Below are 20,723 nucleotides of genomic sequence, written 5' to 3'. Positions count from 1 at the left end.
TCCACATACTATTCCCACACAATTTTATATGTAGAATCCATTTTCAAGCTTAAAATAATCAAAATCAAAATCCTCCCTACTCAACTTGATCTGGCCGAACATGGGGTCTTAGGGTGTAAAATTCCATTTTCAATTCTAATGCTTCCAAACTTGTTTTTCTCACCTTGACCCTGTAAGATTTTTCATTTTAAACACATTGAAAGTATCAAAATTATCAAAATCCAATCCTAGCCCCAAGAATGAACCCTGGCCGAAATATTACTCAAGTTACATAATCATGAAGTTCAACCAATTTCAACATAAAGCCACTTGATTCGTGTTCCTTTCGAGCGTTTGAACATTATTCTAACATCAATTTCATCTTCCCTTACTCTTAAGAATTTTGTGCAGCATGTCCCCCTAGAGTTTCAAGCTCCCAAAAATCATTAAAATCTATAACCAAGCTCAATAACAATAAGAGTAGTGAAAACCACATTAAAACTATGAACATACCTTGTTTTAGAGCTTGGTCTTGCATATGACCACTTAGTCTTTCTCTCTCCCTCTAGAATCCATTTTGCAAGAGTTTCCCCAAGGTTCCATGGGCTTACATGAAAATGAGGGGTGGGGAGAGGGTATTTATAGAAAACAAGACTGAATCTAGGCCGTTGATCTTAAAAATGTGTAGCTTGATTTGGACCGTCTATTTTCTCTTTTAATCTTGTGGTGACAAGTGTCCCATGACATCATGTTTATATCATCTTGATAACATCATGCTTACATCATCAATTCACATGCTTTTAATTCAACCGTACACGTGTCTTGCATCCAGCCATACACATAATACTTCTTTTTCCCATCTAACGGTACACTTGTTTCTTTCATATTCCTTCATCATTTTGGCATTAAAATAGGAGAAAAATTAATATGAAATTTGTGTAAAATACAACCGTTAGGTATTCCTATCTTGCCATTCTGCACCATATAAGGTACTTTTTTTGGGTCCTGACTTTCCCGAGACCACTGGAACATGTTATGGCACTATTTTCTCACCTCAAATAAATCCACATGGCATTATATAACATGCCCAAAGAGAGAGTGATGCTCTTCCCTTGTTCTTCTATTAAAATAATTAAAATAATTAATAATATTTATTTCGGAGTGATCTTGACTGAATTCTTTCCACCGATTCACAACTCCGAGAATCTATCTTCGAGTACCAATACTATTTATTCATCACAGAGAATTCCTCTAATTTTTCTTAATTCCAAGGTCAACTTCTAGACCTTTGACTTCTCCCAGATAATATGTAAATAGGCTCTAAATTCCATTAAAGCCAACCTCTTCGCTTTCTGGGGACAGAATTATTTTTAAAACCTGTGATAATTCCTTAAGTATTTTTTTTCATTTTCTTCCAATTATTTGAGGCCTTCCTGTACTTTAAATAATTTATTTTTGAAAATATTCCAAATCAGTCAAAACCCTGTGAATTCCACAATTTCCTTCTAGGGGTATTTTTGTCATTTTTAGTCTTATATAGGCCTCTGAACATTATCCCCATTTTTCTGAAATTTTTCTGAAGTATTTAGGCCTTAACCTACCATTTCTTTTTTTCTGGGATTTTTTTGAGATTTTCAGACATAATTTTTTTTTTGTCCTTTCCAGCCAAAAACTTTAGAAAATTACGATTTTGCCCCTAATTTGGCTTAACTTCAAAATTCATGTCATTGGGGCCTCCAACATAACCTTTGGCCTATATTTATCTCTATTTCTCATCAATCCTGGGCCCCGAGACTTCTTCTAAGTCTATAACTTCCTCTTTTCTCAGTCCTAGAAAACTTTTCCTTTGCGATTTAGTCCCTAGAAATCCTGCTGTCCTTCCAGGGAATCTCTAGGACCTCTGCCAAAAAAGGTCCGGTACCCTACTCATTTCAGGCTAATTTCGGTACTTTTTGGCCCAAAATTCGAGATGTGACAAAAAGCGGTGGATTTAAGGGATTCAAGGGAGAGAAGACGCAAAAGCATCATAAATAGGAACTGGGGATACAGCAACTAGGAGAAGAGAGCAAGCATCAGAGAGCATTCCCAGAGACAGCAACAGATCATTGTTTGCGATAGCGAATCAGCGAACCTGCTACCTTTGTTCATCCTGTGACAGCAGCTGAGCAAAGGACCTCTATTGGATCCTTCGATAGTTTATTCTTCTTTTCTTCTTCCTTTATTCTATCATGTTTGGGGATCTTAGAACAATACTCTTTATAGCTTATTTTATTATGAGTTTCTAAATTTCCCAGTTGGGGTAGGGATGTAGCCCAACTGGGAAGCTAGTTTTTATTAGTTTTGTTTTGACTCTTTTTATAGCTTTTATGAATATCTTTTGATATTTATATCGATTTCTCTTATTCTTTATTTAGGTTTTATGACTGGCTACCATTGAATCTAAATTATGGGTGATCTTGATGGACTGGGAGGTGAAGAGAGAACCTAGATCTAGAGAAGTAGACAAAAATACTAAGGCTAGGGATAGTTCTAGATATTTATGGTGACTTACAACTCTAGCTTCGAGATTTAATTAGTTGTTTGGGTGTCGTGGGAACGAATTCAACTCTAGTTAAATAGGGACTAATAATTTGAGAGAATACTAGGACACTTTAGGAATAGTTGTCACCATAATAAATTGACGAGTCAATTCAAAAGATAGAAACTAGCAATCCATAGGGTAAATCCTGAACCCCAATGCTTTGGGTGGTTGATTTTCCTCTTATATTTGATTTTCTTCTACTTTTAATTTATTATTTCATATTATCTTATCAATCAATTCATCTATTCTTATTGTTACTTATTTGGATTAGTAAAAACGCAACCTCCCTGTAGGTACGACCCTAGATTACTCTAGGATTTTTACTATATCGAGTCTGTACACTTGCCGTAGCGATCAAGTTTTTGGCACCGTTACCAAGGAGGCTACTGATTTCCTAATTCTTTAAATTTTATTATTTATTTATTATTTATTAGTTTTTGTTTTTTATTTTTGTTTTTTATTTTTGGTTTTTTATGCAATTAAGAAGTTATGGTAACTCTACTTTGACTCCAATTAATTTAGAAATTAAACGGTTTTGCAGAAAAAATATAAGTCAATGAAAAAAAAGGATGGCTGATGGTGCTATTGTTCTAGAGCAAAATATCACGTTCTGTGATATTCAACGCCCCCTTATTACTTCTAATCCATTTTGCATTAAGCTAAGTACTATTGCGTGCAATTATGAATTTAAAAATATACATCTAAATGCATTATCTAATTTCAATAGGCATACAACTGAAGATGCTTTGGATTTTATGAGGGAGTATTATGCAGTAATTGACACATTGCCATTGAATGGCTTATCAAATGATGATTTGAAGTTGCATTGCTTTCCATATTGTATGGAGGGAGGTTCTCGTCAATGGCTTCTGTGATTATGAGAAGGTTTTATAATATCTTGGAATCAAATGTATGAGCAATTTATGCTAAAATATTACTCACCACAAAAGACTTCAGAGTTAAGGAACAAGATTCACTTCTTCACGCAACAGGGTGATGAGTCATTCCATGAAGCATGAGAGCAGTATAATCTTTTCATTAGCCAATGTTGTCATCATCAATTCCCACATATACTCTTAATGGATTTTTTCTATAATGGGCTCACATTGAACAATCAAAGCAAAGTCGACAATGCAGCTCATGGTGGTCCAAATAACATGACAGCTGAAGAAAGAGCGGACATTTACAAGACTCTAGCATCAAATCCAAGGTAAAAGTCAATTTGAGGAAGGAGGGTGGCGGCTAACGAAGTCACTACTTCAAACATCTCTCTTGACTTAAGGGATTTAACAAAGAGTTTGAATTTATTAGTGAAAAATTTTAATTCTGTTAATTCCCTTTCTACTTCAGCTATTAATAATTCTCTTCATGTAGGCAATGATGGTGATTATGTGAAGGAGGCTAACTATATGGGTGCCAATCCCAAGAATGACCTGTACTCCAACATATATAATCTAGGGTGGAGAAATCATCCTAATTTCTTTTGGAAAAATTCTACCCCTTAAAGGCCACAAGCACCACCAAGTTTCTAACAGCAAAGAAACACAATAGAGGATCGCACAACGAGGTTGGACGAAACTTTAGCTCAAATGGCCAGTCACCAAGCTAACCATATGAAGAACATGAATCAAGAAATTGACCAACTCAAGCAAGTAGTTGCATCAACTCAAGCTTCCGTAAGAAACATAGAGTCGCACATAGGAAACTCTATGAAAAACATAGAAGCTCAAATAAGCAATTTGCTAGCTTGCTTACTGGGCAGGGTCAAAGCAAATTTCCTAGCAATATTGAAGTCAATCCAAGGGAGGAAGACATGACAGTCACTTTACGGAATGGTAAAGAACTTCAAGAAGCTGACGTTAGGGCTAAAGGACTTATAACAAGGTAAGTGATGAGAAAAATACTGAAGATAATGATGAGGTAATTGAAGTTCCCAAAGCTAATAATGTGATTCAAAGTAGTCCTTCTCCATCTTGGCTCAAACCTTATGTACTTCCTATCCCATATCCTGAACCTCTTAAAAACAAAGATCAAGATGCAGGCTTCTAAAGGTTTCTCAAGATGTTAAGAAATATCCAAATTAATGTGCCTTTTATAGAAGCCTTAGCAAGAACGCCTTCTTATCTCAAATACATCAAGAATATAGTTTCAAACAAGCAAAGGTCAAAAGATTATGCCATGGTGCCACTTACAGAGGAGTGCAATGCAATTATACAGAAGAAGCTACCACCCAAACTGAAAGATCCAGGGAGTTTCACTATTCCTTGTGGTATTGCTTCTAATATTGTTGAAAATTGTATATGTGATTTAGGTGCTAGTGTTAATTTGATGCCTTATTCTTGATGCAGAAAGCTTGGGATGATAGATATTAAACCAATTAACGTGACTCTCCAGCTTGCAGATAGGTCAATTAGATATCCACGAGGTGTGGTTGAGGATATTATAGTTAAAGTCGGTAAACTTTATATTCCTGCTGATTTTATTATTTTAGATATTGAGGATAACTAGAATGTCTCTCTAATATTAGGGAGGCCATTTTTAGTAACTAGTGGGACTTTGATTGATGTATGTGAAGGAACATTACCTTTTCAAGTGAGTAACCAAAACGAATTATTTCAAGTATCTAAAGCCACAAAACTTCCTTACTTTGATGAGAATGTTTTTAGCATTGATGTTATCGATACACTAGCCCAAGAACATTTTAATAGGTACTCTTATAGTGATCCTCTTGAGGCATGCATCGCACTAAGCTTAAATGAAAAAGAAAGGGAGGATGAGTTCATAGAGACAATAATGAGTTTGAATGCTTTTGAAATTGAAAATAAATGTCATACAAGGCATTATGAAGATCTAGGATTAGGCAATTTATTGCCCCTCCCCTCTCTAGACTCACCACCCTCTGTTGAATTGAAGCTCCTACCCTCTAATTTAAAATATGCATTTTTAGGTGCTTCTAACACTTTTTCTGTTATTGTTTCCTCTACTTTAAATTCTGAACAGGAAGATAAGCTATTAAGGGTCCTGAGGGAGTTTAAGTTGGCCGTTAGATGGTCTATAATTGATATAAAGAGCATTAGCCCCTCTATTTGTACACATAGAATCCTTATGGAGGAAAATTACACACCTAAGATGCAACAACAAAGAAGGCTTAACCCATATATGAAGGAAGTAATCAGAGCAGAAGTTTTGAAACTAATTAATTCAAGTATTATTTATCCCATCTCTGACAGTTCTTAGGTGAGTCTGATACAAGTGGTCCCAAAGAAGGGAGGTACAATTGTGATGAAAAATGATAAGAATGAGCTTATCCCCACAAGAGTGGTAACTAGGTGGCGAGTTTGTATAGATTATAGAAAATTAAATGAAACAATGCATAAAGACCACTTCCTATTCCATTTATGGATAATATGTTGGAAAGAATAGCAAGACATAGTTATTATTATTTTCTAGATGGCTACTCTGGGTATTTTCAAATACTAATAGTACCAGAAGACCAAGAGAAAACAAATTTATTTGTCCTTATTGTACTTATACTAATCGTAAGATGCCCTTTGGGCTTTGTAATGCCCCTGCTACTTTCCAAAGATGTATGATGGCTATATTTTCTGATATGGTAGAGGATATAATTAAAATCTTTATGGATAATTTCTTTGTATTTGGTGATACTTTTGATTTTTGTTTGACTAATCTTTCTAAAGTTTTGCAGAGATGTCAAGAGAAGCACCTTGTACTTAATTGGGAAAAATGTCACTTTATGGTGAATGAAGGTATAGTCCTAGGCCATAAAGTTTCTGAAAAAGGAATTGAGGTGGATAAGGCAAAGGTTGAAAGTATTGAAAATATGCCTCCACCCACCTCAGTGAAAGGCATAAGGAGTTTCCTATATCATACAGGCTTTTATAGAAGATTCATTTTGGACATTGCTAAAATTACTAAATCTCTCACTAACCTTCATGTGTAGGATACCCCTTTTATTTTTGATGATACTTGTTTGAGTGCTTTTAATAAACTAAAATCTGCTTTGGTTTCTGCTCCCATAGTTGTTCCCCCTGATTAGAGTCTCCCTTTTGAAATTATGTGCAATGCTAGTGATTTTGCTATAGGGGTTGTTGTAGGACAAAGAAGGAACAAGAGCTTACATGTCATCTATTATGCAAGTAGGGTCTTAGATAGAGCACAATGTAATTACGCTACCACTGAAAAAGAATTTTTGGCTGTTGTTTTTGCATTTGAAAAATTTTGATCCTATCTTTCTTTTTGTAAAGTGATTGTTTATACTGACCGCCAAGCTCTAAAATATCTAATGAATAAAAAAGATGCTAAAGCTAGATTGGTTAGATGGGTTCTTCTTTTACAAGAGTTTGATGTTGAAATTAGAGATAAAAAGGGTGTAGAAAATCTGGTTGTAGATCATCTATCTCGACTAGAACATCTACCCCAAGACAATACTCCTATAAATGAAGAATCCCCAGATGACAGACTTTGGGTGGTTAAATCTCTACCTACTCCTTGGTTTGCATATTTTGTTAATTATGTTGTTACAGGTATAGTCCCTGATAGTATGAATAATTATCAAAGGAAGAGATTCCTAGCAGAAGTAAGACATTATCTTTGGAATGAGCCACTTCTATTTAGAAGGTGTGCAAATGGAAGCATATGGAGATGTGTGCCAAATGAGGAGATAGTCAAAATTCTTGAAGGATGCCGTTCATCACCTTATGGAGGCCACCATGGGGCCAATAGGATAGCAGTTAAATTACTTTAAAGTAGGTTTTATTGACCAAAACTATTCAAGGATGCGAGGACCTTTGTGACAACTTGTGACAAATGCCAACAAACAGGTACCATTGGTAAGAGGCATGAGATGCCCCAGTAAGGTATATTAGAGGTTGAACCTTTTGATATTTGGGGCCTTGATTTTATGGGGCTTTTTCCTCCATCCTATGGTAATCTCGATATACTTGTTGCTATTGATTATGTTACTAAATGGGTGGAAGCTGTTGCATTGCCAAATAACAAAGCATCTAATGTGGTCAGATTTGTTAAACAAATTTTTTTCTAGATTTGGTGTCCCTAGAGCCATCATATGTGATAATGGGGTGCATTTTAGGAAACACCAGTTCAAATCCTTGTTAGGCAAATATGGGTGTCATCTTTGAGCAAGCACCACATATCATCCTCAAACTAGTGGCCAGGTAAAGGTCTTTAATACGGAGCTAAAGGGCATATTGGAAAAAACTGTAAGTGCATTTAGGAAAGATTGGTCTCTAAAGTTGAATGATGTATTGTGGGCATATAGAACTACATATAAGACACCATTAGGTATGTCCCCTTACAGACTAGTATATGGCAAGTCATGTCATCTTCCTATAGAGATTGAGCATCGAGCACATTGGGCTATGCGTGCTTTGAATTATGATTTGAAAGCTGCAGGTGACAAGCGTGTTCTCCAACTCAATGAGTTAGATGAGATTAGAAGGGAGTCCTTTGAGAATGCTCATATATACAAGGAGAGAATTAAAGCTTGGCATGACAAAAGAATTCTGAAGAGAGGATTCAAAGTTGGGCAAAAAGTTTTACTATTTAATATATGCTTGAAGCTGTTCCCAGGTAAGTTGAGATCAAGGTGCTCTGGACCTTTTAAAGTTATAGATGTAAAGTCGTATGGAGCTGTTGAAGTTCAAGCTAATGACGGAAGGACATTTGTGGTTAATGGACAGCGCTTAAAGTTATATTATGGAGGAGTCCAAGTTGAGACATCAAAATCCATCTCTCTTAATGAAGTCTAAACCCACTACAGCTGCGTCTAGTTATAGACATTAAATTTAGCGCTAATTGGGAGGCAGCCCAATAGCTTTTCATTTATTTTATTTTATTTTGTTTATTTTCCTTAATTTGTTCATATTTCATTTTATTGTCTATTATCCTGACAAATTTTTCCACAAGGACCTTGCTCTAGATTTTTTTTGTAGGAAGATGGTGCATTATTGAATAGACTTAAGGAAGAACTCTAAATCATAATCAGAAATATAAATAAGGGGAGTATTAGTTCCTTTCTCTTTTCTTTACTTTCTGTAACATTGAGGGCAATGTTTTATTCAAGTGTGGGGGAGGGAATGAACTGATTGATTAGCTAAGCTCTTGAATATGCCCCATTATTGAAATTTTTTTTTTCTGAATTTAAATTCTTGACTCCTGTTTTTCATTAAAATTACCATCTTGATTGCACTGATACTTGCATGAATTCTTCAAGTCCAATGTTGATTGTGATTATTTTTTATTCATTAAAATTCTAAGAGCCATCCTAGAGACAAGTGATTTAATGTATTGAGAACAATCAAAGTCTTCAATGAGGCTCTGTGAACAGGATTGTAAGAGAGATAACCTTGTTGGAAGTATTCTCGGCCTTAAATTTTTAAATTGTGTGATTACCTCCTATGCTAGTTTCTCTTCAGAACTTGTCTTAATTCTCTTATCTGTTGTCTAACTCATGCAATTTTTTAATATGATAGAGGCATTCAAATTCTAAACCCTTTTTATCCCAAACAGAAGCCATGCACATAATATATCCCTAATCACCCCCTTTGGGCCTCTAACTTTTTATTAGCTATCAATTTTATAGGAAGGTATATATGCATGAATTTTTTTTATATAGCATTTTTTATTCATGTCAGAAAATTATTATTATCGTGATATTGTGCTACATCTTTTATATATAGGGTGCCAAATGAAAAACAAAAAACAAGAAGAAAAATGGTGCAAGAAAAATATAAGAAAAAGAAGCAATGTTCAAGAAAAAGAAAGAAAAAAAAGAAGAAGAGGAAAACGAAAAGGAAAAAGACACCCATATCAATTCTTACTAGCACACTTATCACTCCTATGTCTCTTATAACATGATTTCATGCTATTTATTTATTATCACATGCATGCTATTACTTTCTATTTTTCACATTCTATTCCATGTAGCCTTTCTCCATCATTAGAAGCCTATTAAGACCTCTTGATTAAAGAATGCCCATGTGCCTAACTGCAGATACTTAAAACTATTACAAGCCTATGGTAGGGGGCTAGTTTAGGTAGGTTTGAGTAAAAGAACCCTAAAAAAGGTGAGATGAGTAAAACAATTATATCCCTAAGAATGCTCTCCTCTATCTTGTTCCTCTATCTTAATTGTGTTCATAGAGATTGATTCCATTACATTTATTATTTTTTAACTAGGGCGGACTTGAAGAATTTAATTAATTGGATTATCACTCTTGTGCTCAAACTTGATTAATTCCTCTACTTGTTTTCAGTTGTTTATCATGATGTTTTTCCATATCTTTGGCCAGGAATGTAAAGGATTAAGTGTGGGGGAATTTGATAAGTCTATATTTTATAATTAAATAGGTCTATATTTTGATTTATTTGGTTAAATTTATGGATATCTTATACCTATTTAATTATCTTTTTGTAGATTTTCTTCTCTTTTATTAATTATAGGATAAAAGATTATCTTGCATAAAATCTACTCAAAACTTTTATTATTTTTACTGCAGGAGACATAAAATTATTGAGAGAAGGAAATATCACAAATAAAAGATAAAACAAAAGGGGAGAAACAATTGCAACAAATATTATATATATATATATAATTGTATATATGTAGATATATTAAGAGGGTCAAAGGCGTGAAGTTACGTAAAGTAAGGCAAATTATCATGATATAATATAATATATTATATTGAAGGAGATATATGGATAAAAAGCGGTGGATTCAAGGGATCCAAGGGAGAGAAGATGCAAAAGCATTATAAATAGGAACTGGGGATATAGCAATTGGGAGAAGAGAGCAAGCATCAGACAGCATTCCCAGAGGCAGCAACAAAGCATTGTTTGGGACAGCAAATCAGCAAAGTTACTATCTTTGTTCATCTTGTGACAACAGCTGAGTAGAGGACCTCTATTGGATCTTTTGACAATTTATTCCTCTTTTCTTCTTCCTTTGTTCTGTCATGTTTGGGGATCTTAGAACAATACTATTTATGGTTTATTTTATTATGAGTTTCTAAATTTCCCAGTTGGGGTGGGGATATAACCCAACTAGGAAGCTAGTTTTTATCAGTTTTGTTTTGACTCTTTTTATGACTTTTATGAATATCTTTTGATTTTTGTATCTATTTTTCTTATTTTTCACGTGGGTTTTATGATTGGCCACTATTTAATCTAAATTATGGGTGATCTTGATGGACTAGGAGGTGAAGAGAGAACCTAGATGTAGAGAAGTAGACATAAATACTTAGGTTAGGGATAGTTCTAGATATTTATGATGAATTACAACTATAGCTTCAAGATTTAGTTAGTTCTTTAGGTGTCATGGGAACGAATTCAACTCTAATTAAATAGGGACTAATAATTCAAGAGAATATTGGAACACTTTAGGAGTCAATTTAAAGGATAAAAATTATCAACCCATAGGGTAAATCCTGAACCCCAACGCTTTGAGTGATTGATTTTCCTCTTATATTTGATTTTCTTCTGCTTTTAATTTATTATTTCATATTATCTCATCAATCAATTCATCTATTCTCATTATTACTTATTTGGATTAGTAAAAATGTGACCTCCCTGTGGGTACGACCCTAGATTACTCTAGGATTTTTACTACATCGAGCCCATCCACTTGTGGGAGCAATCAACCTGCTTATAAAAATTGTTGTCATTTGTTTATCAATTGTTGTTAAAACCAATACTAATATTATAACGGATCCTCATTTATAATTTTTCTATTTTCAAACTCCTTTTTGTGATTCGTTCTTTTTTTAAGGGGGAAAAAAGGAGTTTGTGAACTATTTATACTGATGAATTATTGACTATCTCCTATGAGTAAAGGTTTGTAGAGTCATCTTATAAAGAAATTTCAAAAATGGTCTCATTTTAACAAATTATATTGACCAAATGGGCATTATAGCAGGTAGGAAAAAATAATTAGATGCATCAAAAAATACTTCAAGGTGTTGAAAGCATTTGAAAAAAATATTTCAAGATACTAAATACACTTAAGAAAATATTTCAAGGGGCTGGATCTACCTTAACCCTAGCTTTATACAAAGAAAATTTATAACCTAAATCTTAATTATTGTTACAGACTCCTTATTATTCGATGGAAATTAATAGTAATTAGTTAGCAGGAGTTTCTTTAGGTTTAACAAAAACTTAGAAAATTTCTTCTTAAAAGAATTTTTTCTCCATCAAAGCTTAGAAATATTGATCGTAATTTATTTGAAAGAAAATTCTGTGAATTAATAATCTACTGCGAATAGGGTTATAGCGAGTCAAGGAGAACTCCTAAAACTTGGAAAAGTTGGTTGTCATTTACTTAAATGTCTCTCTATATATAGCTGTAAATAATCGTAAAGAAGACTCATTTGTCTTTATTTGACATAAAATTAATTTAGCAGCAGGCTTTATGACCAAGATCAATTCTTATAGTCTTTTTTCTCTATTTTATTATTTGAATGATTCTTAAAAAAAAAACGTAAAATGCAGTGGAAATTTCTTCTTCTTCTTCTTCTTTTTTCGGTGACAAGTGGAAATTTCATCTAAAGATGAAATGCCGTGCAAGGAGTGCCAATAGACCAGTTGACCCCCAAATTTCCTCTTCTTTTCCTTTTCTTTTTCGGCAACTAATACTGCTATTTATCATGAAAAATTCCAATAGTCTAACATTTAAAAATAAAACAGTCTATCCTATCTATATATATATCCTGAATATCTTTATCGCTGTTATGTACTTTTAATTTTTTGCATGTTTTAGATTAGGTGCAAATTATTCAGATTATTTGGCGGAATTCCAAACTCAATAATATTATATACAAACAGTAATTTGCATCACGGGTTTCTCCCGCTCAAATAGCAGGAGTTTCTTTAGATTTAACAAAACTTAGAAAATTTGTTCATAAATTTTTTTTTTTTTGCTTTCAAAACAGAAAAATTCATTTTAATTCATTCAAAAGAAAATTCCGTGAATTAGTAAAACTATCTGCAATGCATTCATCATTTTTAACTAAATGTATATATGAAACTTAATGTTGCTGTGTTCATAAAACTGATTGATGACATCTTCGAAATGTTGATACTATTTTCTCTCCTTTCCTTATTTTTTGTTTAATTCAAAAATGAGACAAATTATATAAAAAAATTTCAAGTTATATTGTAGTTTTGATAAGCTACCTGTCTATGATTATTTAGTTAATTTATATGCATAGCATTATGTCATTGTACACACACCCACTGAAAAATCAATTAGAAATGCGGATAATAACGTGAGTACCAACCAATGAAAATTTAAGTAACTCAAATATATATATATATCTATAGGACTGTAAATAATTGCATATAAACTCACTTTTCTTTATTTGACTTAGAATTACTTAGAAGCATGCTTTATGACTATAGGATCAGTTCTTATAATATTTTTTTCTATATGTCATTACTTTGATGACAAAAAATAGGTAAAAGTCAATGGACCATGCACAGAGAGCTAATAAACAAATTAATCGCACAAAGTTTCTTTTCCCCCTTTTCTCGTACGATCAATAGACCCGAAATTTAAATATTCAGCAACTAAGACTATTTATCTAAAAAAATTTCAACAGTTTAACATTTTAAAATAAAATTATATCCTACATATATAACATAAAATCTTTATAGCCTTCCATCATTTTGTTAAAATAGGAGTAATTGTAATTAGTAATATGTCGTATTACTCAATATGACACCTAGGTTCTTTAACCTTCTTGGTTTATTTTTTTTCTTCTGCTTCTTATAAATAGGAGTCGGGCCTTGAGTCTCATCTAGAGGGGTCCGTGTGTTGTACGTTACTCTAGTTCAACAATACAAAGTTTCCATTCAGTTTTCTTTGTGCGTTGCTATGTTGGTATTGGGCCCAAAATTCAACATGGTATCAGAGCCGAGGGTTTTCCCCCTCTTCGGATAGCAAGCCCATTTTCTTCCCTAAACCGAGATTCAATCTTTCTCAACTCAACGAACAGAGTCTTCCATGGCGGATGAGAAGACTGCGGCCGAGAACCTACCATTTACTCATCCCCTGCACCTCCATCCATCGGACACGCAAGGTGGCCTCCATCATCTCCCACGTTCTCATTGGTATAGAGAATTACACGATTTGGAGCCAAGCAATGAAGATCGCTCTGTTGAGGAAGAATAAACTCGGATTCATCACTGGAGCCTGCAAGAAAGAAAACTACGATGAGGCATTGCACGACCAGTGGGAGTGGTGCAATGCTGTGGTCTTGTCTTGGATCCTCAACTCGCTTTCAAAGGAACTCGCGAATGGGGTTATATTTTTCCGGAACGCACACCACGTCTGGGTTGATCTCAAGGAGAGGTTCGATAAAAAGAATGGAGCTCGAATTTTCGCCCTTCACCGAGAAATCACCTCCCTGAGACAAGGATCCCTCTCAGTCGCCGCATATTTCTCGAAGTTAAAAGAACTCTGGGAGGAACAGTCGGTGCTAGTCACTCTGCCCTCTTGCACATGCGAAACCTCAAGAAGTTATGCTCAAATCGTTCAAGAACAGAAGCTTCTTCAGTTCTTGATGGGCCTCAGTGATTCGTATCATCACGCAAGAAGCCAGATCCTCCTGATGAACCCCAGCCAGGAGTGAACGAAGCTTACACCATGATAATCCAAGATGAGACTCAGAGATCGATAGTCAGCAATGACAAGCTGTCACCAGGAGAAGGAATTGCAATGGCCGCCAGGGGACGTGGTCGTGGAAGAGGCCGCGGACGAGGGGAGAGCAATCTTGAGTGTACACATTGCAAAAGAAAAGGACACCTGAGGGAAAATTGCTACCAATTAGTGGGATATCCTCCCAATTTCAGAGGAAATAGAACCAAGCAGATTAAAGAAGGGGGACAAGCTGCATCCGATTCAACTCATGATCCGGAGGCATATGCCAATGAAGCAACCACAGTAGCACCAAGCTTCACCAACGAGCAATATCAGAAACTCCTGGAGCTTCTGAAGAAGGAGTCAGAGACCACCATTCACGCCTTGATCGGTACAGGTTTGGCAATTCCTAATTCTTATAATGTAGCTTATGTCAATTGGATTCTTGATTCTGGAGCTACAATACATATGGTAGGAAGCCTAGAATTACTTGAGAATTATAAGATTTATAATGGTCTTATTCGATCAATTAGGTTACCTGATGGAAACCGTGTGCCTGTAACTCACATAGGAACGGCTAGAATATCTGATGATATAGTTATATCTAATGTCCTGCATGCTCCACTTCTGAAATTCAATCTCATATCAATTTCTAGATTTACAAAGGAATATAAATGTGTTGTATCTTTCTTTCCTGACCTCTGTGTAATGCAGGGCCTTCAGGATGGGAAGATGAGGATGATTGGTAAAGAGATTAGTGGTTTATACTACTTGAAAATTGCTAGATCTGGTTATGTTGCTAGTGCTGTTCAAAGTGGTCATAAAATTGCTAATAGTTCTGATGTTTGTCTTTGGCACCAAAGATTGGGACATGCCCCTTTTTCTGTTATGAAGCATCTAAATTTTGTAATAAAGGATAGTTCCTTGATGAATAAAGTTTGTGATGTTTGTGCTCAATCCAAGCAGACAAAGTTCCCTTTTACTGTTAGTTGTATAAAAAGTAAGCAAATTTTTGAACTTTTGCATATTGACGTTTGGGGTCCATATAGGACTCCAACACATCATGGATACCAGTATTTTCTGACCATATTTGATGACTTCTCTAGAGGAACTTGGATATTTTTAATGAGGAATAAATCTAAATCTGTTACACATATTAAAAATTTTTCTGCCTATATATCAACTCAATTTCATACGAATGTTAAAAGAATTAGAAGTGATAATGGATCAGAATTTAAAAACAATGAATTGAGAAGTTTCTTACAAGAAAAAGGCATTATCCATGAAACCTCTTGTCCCTATACTCCAGAACAAAATGGAGTGGTTGAAAGAAAACACAGAACAATAATGCAAGTAACTAGGAGTCTGATGTTGGAATCAAACGTGCCTGTAGAATATTGGGGTGAGTGTGTGAAAATGGCTGTCTATTTGGTGAACAGAATTCCTTCCAAAGTATTAGGATACCGATCACCCTATGAGAAGGTTTATGGAACCCAACCGGATCTGAATAATTTGAAAGTCTTTGGTTCTCTAGCTTATGTCACAGATCTTAGAGTTACTGACAAATTGCAACCTAGAGCTATTCCTTGTGTTTTTCTAGGATATCCTGAAAATCAAAAGGGTTATGTTCTCCTTGATTTAAACACAAAAACAGTTTTGGTAAGTAGACATGTAAACTTTCTTGAGAATAAGTTTCCCTTTAAAGATGCTGTGAGAAAAGGGCAAAGGGGAGTTAATCAAGACTTAAGAGAAATGTTCTGGTTTGAACCAGAAAATATACAGATACAAAATAGTACAAGAACTCCAGTTAACAATGAAGTCAGCAGTGAAAACCATGAGCTAACAAGCAGAAATGAAACAGATATTTTTCATGGGCAAAATGAAATAAACAACCAACATCAATCTACCCCAATTAGACCCATTAGGGATAGAAGACCCCCCATTTGGTCAAATGATTATGTTTGTTCCCTCCTTACTTCTGGAACTAAACAGGAACAGCGATAGAAGCAATGTAAGTATCCTATTCATGACTACTTGTCTTATTCTAATATTTCTCCCGATTATATATGCTTTCTCAATGCCATTGACTCTGTATCTGAACCAACAAAATACCAGCAAGCAGCAAAAGATGAAAATTGGATAAGGGCAATGAAAAATGAAATAGAGGCTCTTAAGAGCAATCATACCTGGGATATAGTTCCATTGCCTAAGGGTAAAAAGCCTATAGGATGCAAATGGGTATATAAAATTAAGTATAATTCTGATGGGAGTATAGATAAATATAAGGCTAGGTTAGTTGCAAAAGGATACAATCAAAAGGAAGGGATAGATTATCATGAAACATTCTCCCCTGTGGTTAAAATGTTTACAGTTCGGTTAGTATTGAAATTGGCTGCTGTAAATAAGTGGAATTTGTTCCAAATGGATGTACATAATGCCTTTTTACATGGAGACTTTGATGAGGAAGTGTATATGTCAATCCCTGAAGGATTTGACATTAAGGGGGAGAATATGGTGTGCAAATTAAGAAAATCTCTCTATGGGTTGAAACAAGCCTCTAGACAGTGGAATCAAAAGCTGTCACAGGCCTTAAAATTAGGAGGCTTTGAACAGAGTAGGAATGACTATTCTTTGTTTATTAAGAACTGTGATGATGGTATTGTTTTGATTCTGGTTTATGTTGATGATCTTTTAATAACTGAAAGTTCAGAAAAGGGGATTAAACTTGCAAAAGATTTTCTGCATAATACTTTCAAAATTAAGGATCTTGGATTAATGAAATATTTCCTTGGTATAGAAGTAGCTAAATCTAAAAAGGGGATAGTGTTATCCCAAAGGAAATATGTTCTGGATTTACTTTCTGAAACAGGAATGAGTGGGTGCAAGCCCTTAGCAGTCCGCTTTCCACAAAAGCTCAAGCTTATGCCTTATGAAAAAGGTAAGAGCAAAGAGGAGGAGTTGTTGAAGAACCCAGAAAGCTACATAACGTTGGTTGGTAAGTTAATATATCTAACTATGACCAGACTTGACCTTTCCTTTTGTGTGCAGACCCTCAGTCAATTTATGCATTGTCCAACCAAAGCACACATGGGGGTTGCATGAGGAGTACTGAGATATCTAAAGGGACGACCTGGACTTGGCATATTCCTTAGTTCAGAAGGGAGTTTCCAATTGGAGTGTTATTGTGACTCTGATTGGGCTTCATGTGGTTTAACAAGGCGCTCAGTTACTGGATACTTGCTTAAGTTTGCTGGGTCTTTAGTCATGTGGAAGACAAAGAAACAAAGCACAGTCTCAAAGTCTTCAGCTGAAGTTGAATACAGAGCATTGAGCATGGCTACATTTGAGATTGTATGGGCATTGGGACTGCTTAAGGATCTGAAAATTCAGCACCAGCAACCAGTGAATGTTTTCTGTGATAGTCAAGCGGCGATACATATAGCAGCAAATCCAGTCTATCATGAGCGTACTAAACACATAGAGGTAGACTATCACTTCATCAGAGAAAAGTGGGAACTGAAGCAAATTGATTTAAAACATGTGAGGTCCGCTGATCAACAGGCTGATATTCTGACCAAAGTAGTTGGGGGAGATGTTCAAAGGAAATTATTAGTCAAGTTAGGGACTATAGATTTGTAGAGCCCCAAACTTGAGGGGAAGTGTTAAAATAGGAGTAATTGTAATTAGTAATATGTCGTATTACTCAATACGACACCCAGGTTCTTTAACCTTCTTGGTTTATTTTTTTTCTTCTGCTTCTTATAAATAGGAGTCGGGCCTTGAGTCTCATCTAGAGGGGTCCGTGTGTTGTACGTTACTCTAGTTCAATAATACAAAGTTTCCATTCAGTTTTCTTTGTGCGTTGCTATGTTGGTATTGGGCCCAAAATTCAACACATTTATTTATAAGTTACATAACTAATTTGAATAGATTAACTAAACTAAATAAATAAGTTAATTATAAAAAATATGACATTACATCGCTATATTATCCTTTTATAACATGAGATTATACATTTGCTTATATGTTAGATAAATTAGTTTGAAAAAATAACAAAAATAAAAAAACAAAATAAATTAAGACCTCATGTTTAAAATAAAATCTATTTCTAAATTAGCTCAATGGAGGAGAACTTTCTTGCATATATCTTGAGATTGGGTGCAAACTTTCCACCCCCCCCCCCCCGGCGTAGAATTCCAACTCTGTAAGTGAATGAAGGTTTGTGGAGTCATATTATGAAGAATTTTCAAAATGGATCCCATATTAAAATGTCAGTTAGCAATGACATCCTTTCAATACAGTAACATATATGGACCATCCGAAGAACAATGATGCGCACGTAGCGCCTATAATAAGCTATTAGGAGTTTTTATTTTTTATTTTTTGGGTAATCGTTATGCATTTTAAAAATAAAGGAAACTAGCAGGACTTTAATTTCTTTAGTTTTAACAAAACTTGCAAAAATTCTTCTTAAACAAATTTTATTTGCAATCAAAACGTAAAAAAAATTCATTGTAATTTATTTATTGGAAAACAATTTTGTTAATTATTAATAATATAACGTACCTGTAGAGTTTATAGAGGATTTCCAAAACTTGAAAAAGTTGATTGTGATTTTAAAATGGGCCCTTTTTGAACTAATGAAAAATCAACAACTAATTAATTAATGTCGGATGTACTAACATAAACAAACAATGTTTTTGGGGCCTCAAACTTATGCTTCCTTTACCTTCAACGCAAACAAATGAAAGCAGTGATAACAAATCACTTAAATTTTCAAAAATAGAATAACAAGCCATTATGTTTAAAACAAAAATACACTCTTAGTATTGCTATAATACTTAATAGACATGATACAACTAGACAAAAAAAAAAAGAAAGATAAAAACCAAGAACTTATAACAAAATACAAAACCACATTCTCAAGTAATTCAGAACCCTATTTTTTATACTTCACGAATATAGGGTCCGTTCTTATATTATTTTTTCTCTATTTATTACTTTAACGACCAAAAAATAGATAAAATTCAGTGGACCAAGCACAGAGAGCTAATAGATAGATTGATCCCATAATCCCCCCAGGGACCAGTAGACCAATAGACCCTAAATTTAAATATTCTGTGACTAAGACTATTTATCCCTAAAACATTTCATAACATAAAATCTTTGTTGCTTTCAATGATTCATTTACAAACTACATAACTATCAGATAGATTAAAAAAATTAATTAATTAATTAATTAATTAATTATATGAAATGTAACATGACTTTCCTAAAATATTTCTTTATGACATGAGATTATATATTAGGTTATGTGTTAGGTAATTTAGTTTGGAGGAAAAATATGATAAAAATGAAAAATGAAATAAGTTAGAATCTTATATTTAAGATAAAATCTAACTCTTAAATTAACTCTTCCATTAATAACCGAGAGGAGAACTTTCTCGCATATATCTTTAGACTGGGTGCAAATTTTCCACATTTGTTTTGTCTGTAGAATTCTAACTTTGTAAGCGAATGACACTTTATGATATGCACTACAGATGAATTGATGTGGCGTGAATAAAGGTTTGCAAAGTCATATTATAAAGAATTTTCAAAATTCAAAATGGGTCCCATATTAATAAATTATGGACCACTTATGTCCAATGTAGTAAAGTGTCAATTAGCAATTACATCTCTTCAACGCAGTAAAGTGACATATATGGACCATCCAAAGAACAGCCGTGCGCACGTAGCACCCATAATAAGCTACTAGGAGTTTTGTTAACTTATTTTTGGAGAATCATTATGCATTTTAAAAATCAAGCAAACCAATAGGAGTTTAATTTCTTTACTTTTAAAAAAAAAACAAAACTTGCAAGAATTCTTCTTTGAAAAAAAATTTTTTCCATCAAAACGTAGAAAAATTCGTTGTAATTTACTTGAAAGAAAATTCCGTTAATTATTAATAATATAACGTACCATGAATAAGGGGTTGTAGAGTTTACAGAGGACTTTCGAAACTTAAAAAAGTTCATTGTGATTTTAAAATCGGGCCTTTTTGAAATAATGGAAAATAAAAAACTAATTAATTAACGTCGTATGTGCTAACAAGAACAAACAATTTTTTTTTAGGCCTCAAACTTATGCTTCATTCACCTTTAATGTACACAGATGAAAGCAGTGATAATAAGTCACTCAAAAATACAAAAACAGAATAATAAGCCATTACATTTAAAACAAAACATATATAATACACTCTTAGTATTGCTAGAATACTTGACAGATATGAAACAATTAGACAAACAGGAAAAAAAAAGAGAGAGAGAGAGAAACATAAAGATCGAAAAGTTGTAGCAAATTACAAAGTCACATTCTTAGGTAATTCATTCTTCAATTTGCACGAGCCCTATTTCTCACCCTTTTGGCTTGTTTCTTGGAATGACCTCCAAAAATCCTTGCAAGAAATTGAGTTTCCCAATTAAAAACACAAAGGATTTCAAA

The 20,723-nt window shown here is 34.1% G+C and overlaps 1 protein-coding gene and 1 non-coding gene across 2 annotated transcripts; one reads left to right on the top strand and one right to left on the bottom strand.

The window, feature by feature from the left end:
- Positions 1-3,517: 3,517 nt before the first annotated feature.
- Positions 3,518-3,623, bottom strand: LOC114712668 (small nucleolar RNA R71). Its single transcript, XR_003737259.1, has one exon. It is a non-coding gene; the product is annotated as a small nucleolar RNA R71 (small nucleolar RNA).
- A 4,079-nt stretch (positions 3,624-7,702) lies between these two features.
- Positions 7,703-8,349, top strand: LOC114712655 (uncharacterized). The gene is made up of 2 exons (XM_028897203.1): positions 7,703-7,755; positions 7,860-8,349. The coding sequence occupies exons 1-2, from the start codon at positions 7,703-7,705 to the stop codon at positions 8,347-8,349; spliced, it is 543 nt and encodes a 180-aa protein (XP_028753036.1).
- The last annotated feature ends 12,374 nt before the right edge of the window (positions 8,350-20,723 follow it).

The sequence above is a fragment of the Neltuma alba genome, unplaced genomic scaffold (assembly GCF_004799145.2).
Source record: "Neltuma alba isolate B1F8T4 unplaced genomic scaffold, ASM479914v2 tig00011388_pilon, whole genome shotgun sequence".
In the NCBI taxonomy this organism is placed as follows: domain Eukaryota; kingdom Viridiplantae; phylum Streptophyta; class Magnoliopsida; order Fabales; family Fabaceae; genus Neltuma; species Neltuma alba.
This window is presented reverse-complemented; position numbering and strand designations above follow the sequence as displayed.

Bases quoted from the DNA above. Each gene is read 5' to 3' on its own strand.
- LOC114712655 (XM_028897203.1), top strand. From the start codon at position 7,703: ATGGGTGTCATCTTTGAGCAAGCACCACATATCATCCTCAAACTAGTG. The intron at 7,756-7,859 runs GTAAAGGTCTTT...GTGGGCATATAG, and splicing joins ATCCTCAAACTAGTGGCCAG to AACTACATATAAGACACCAT.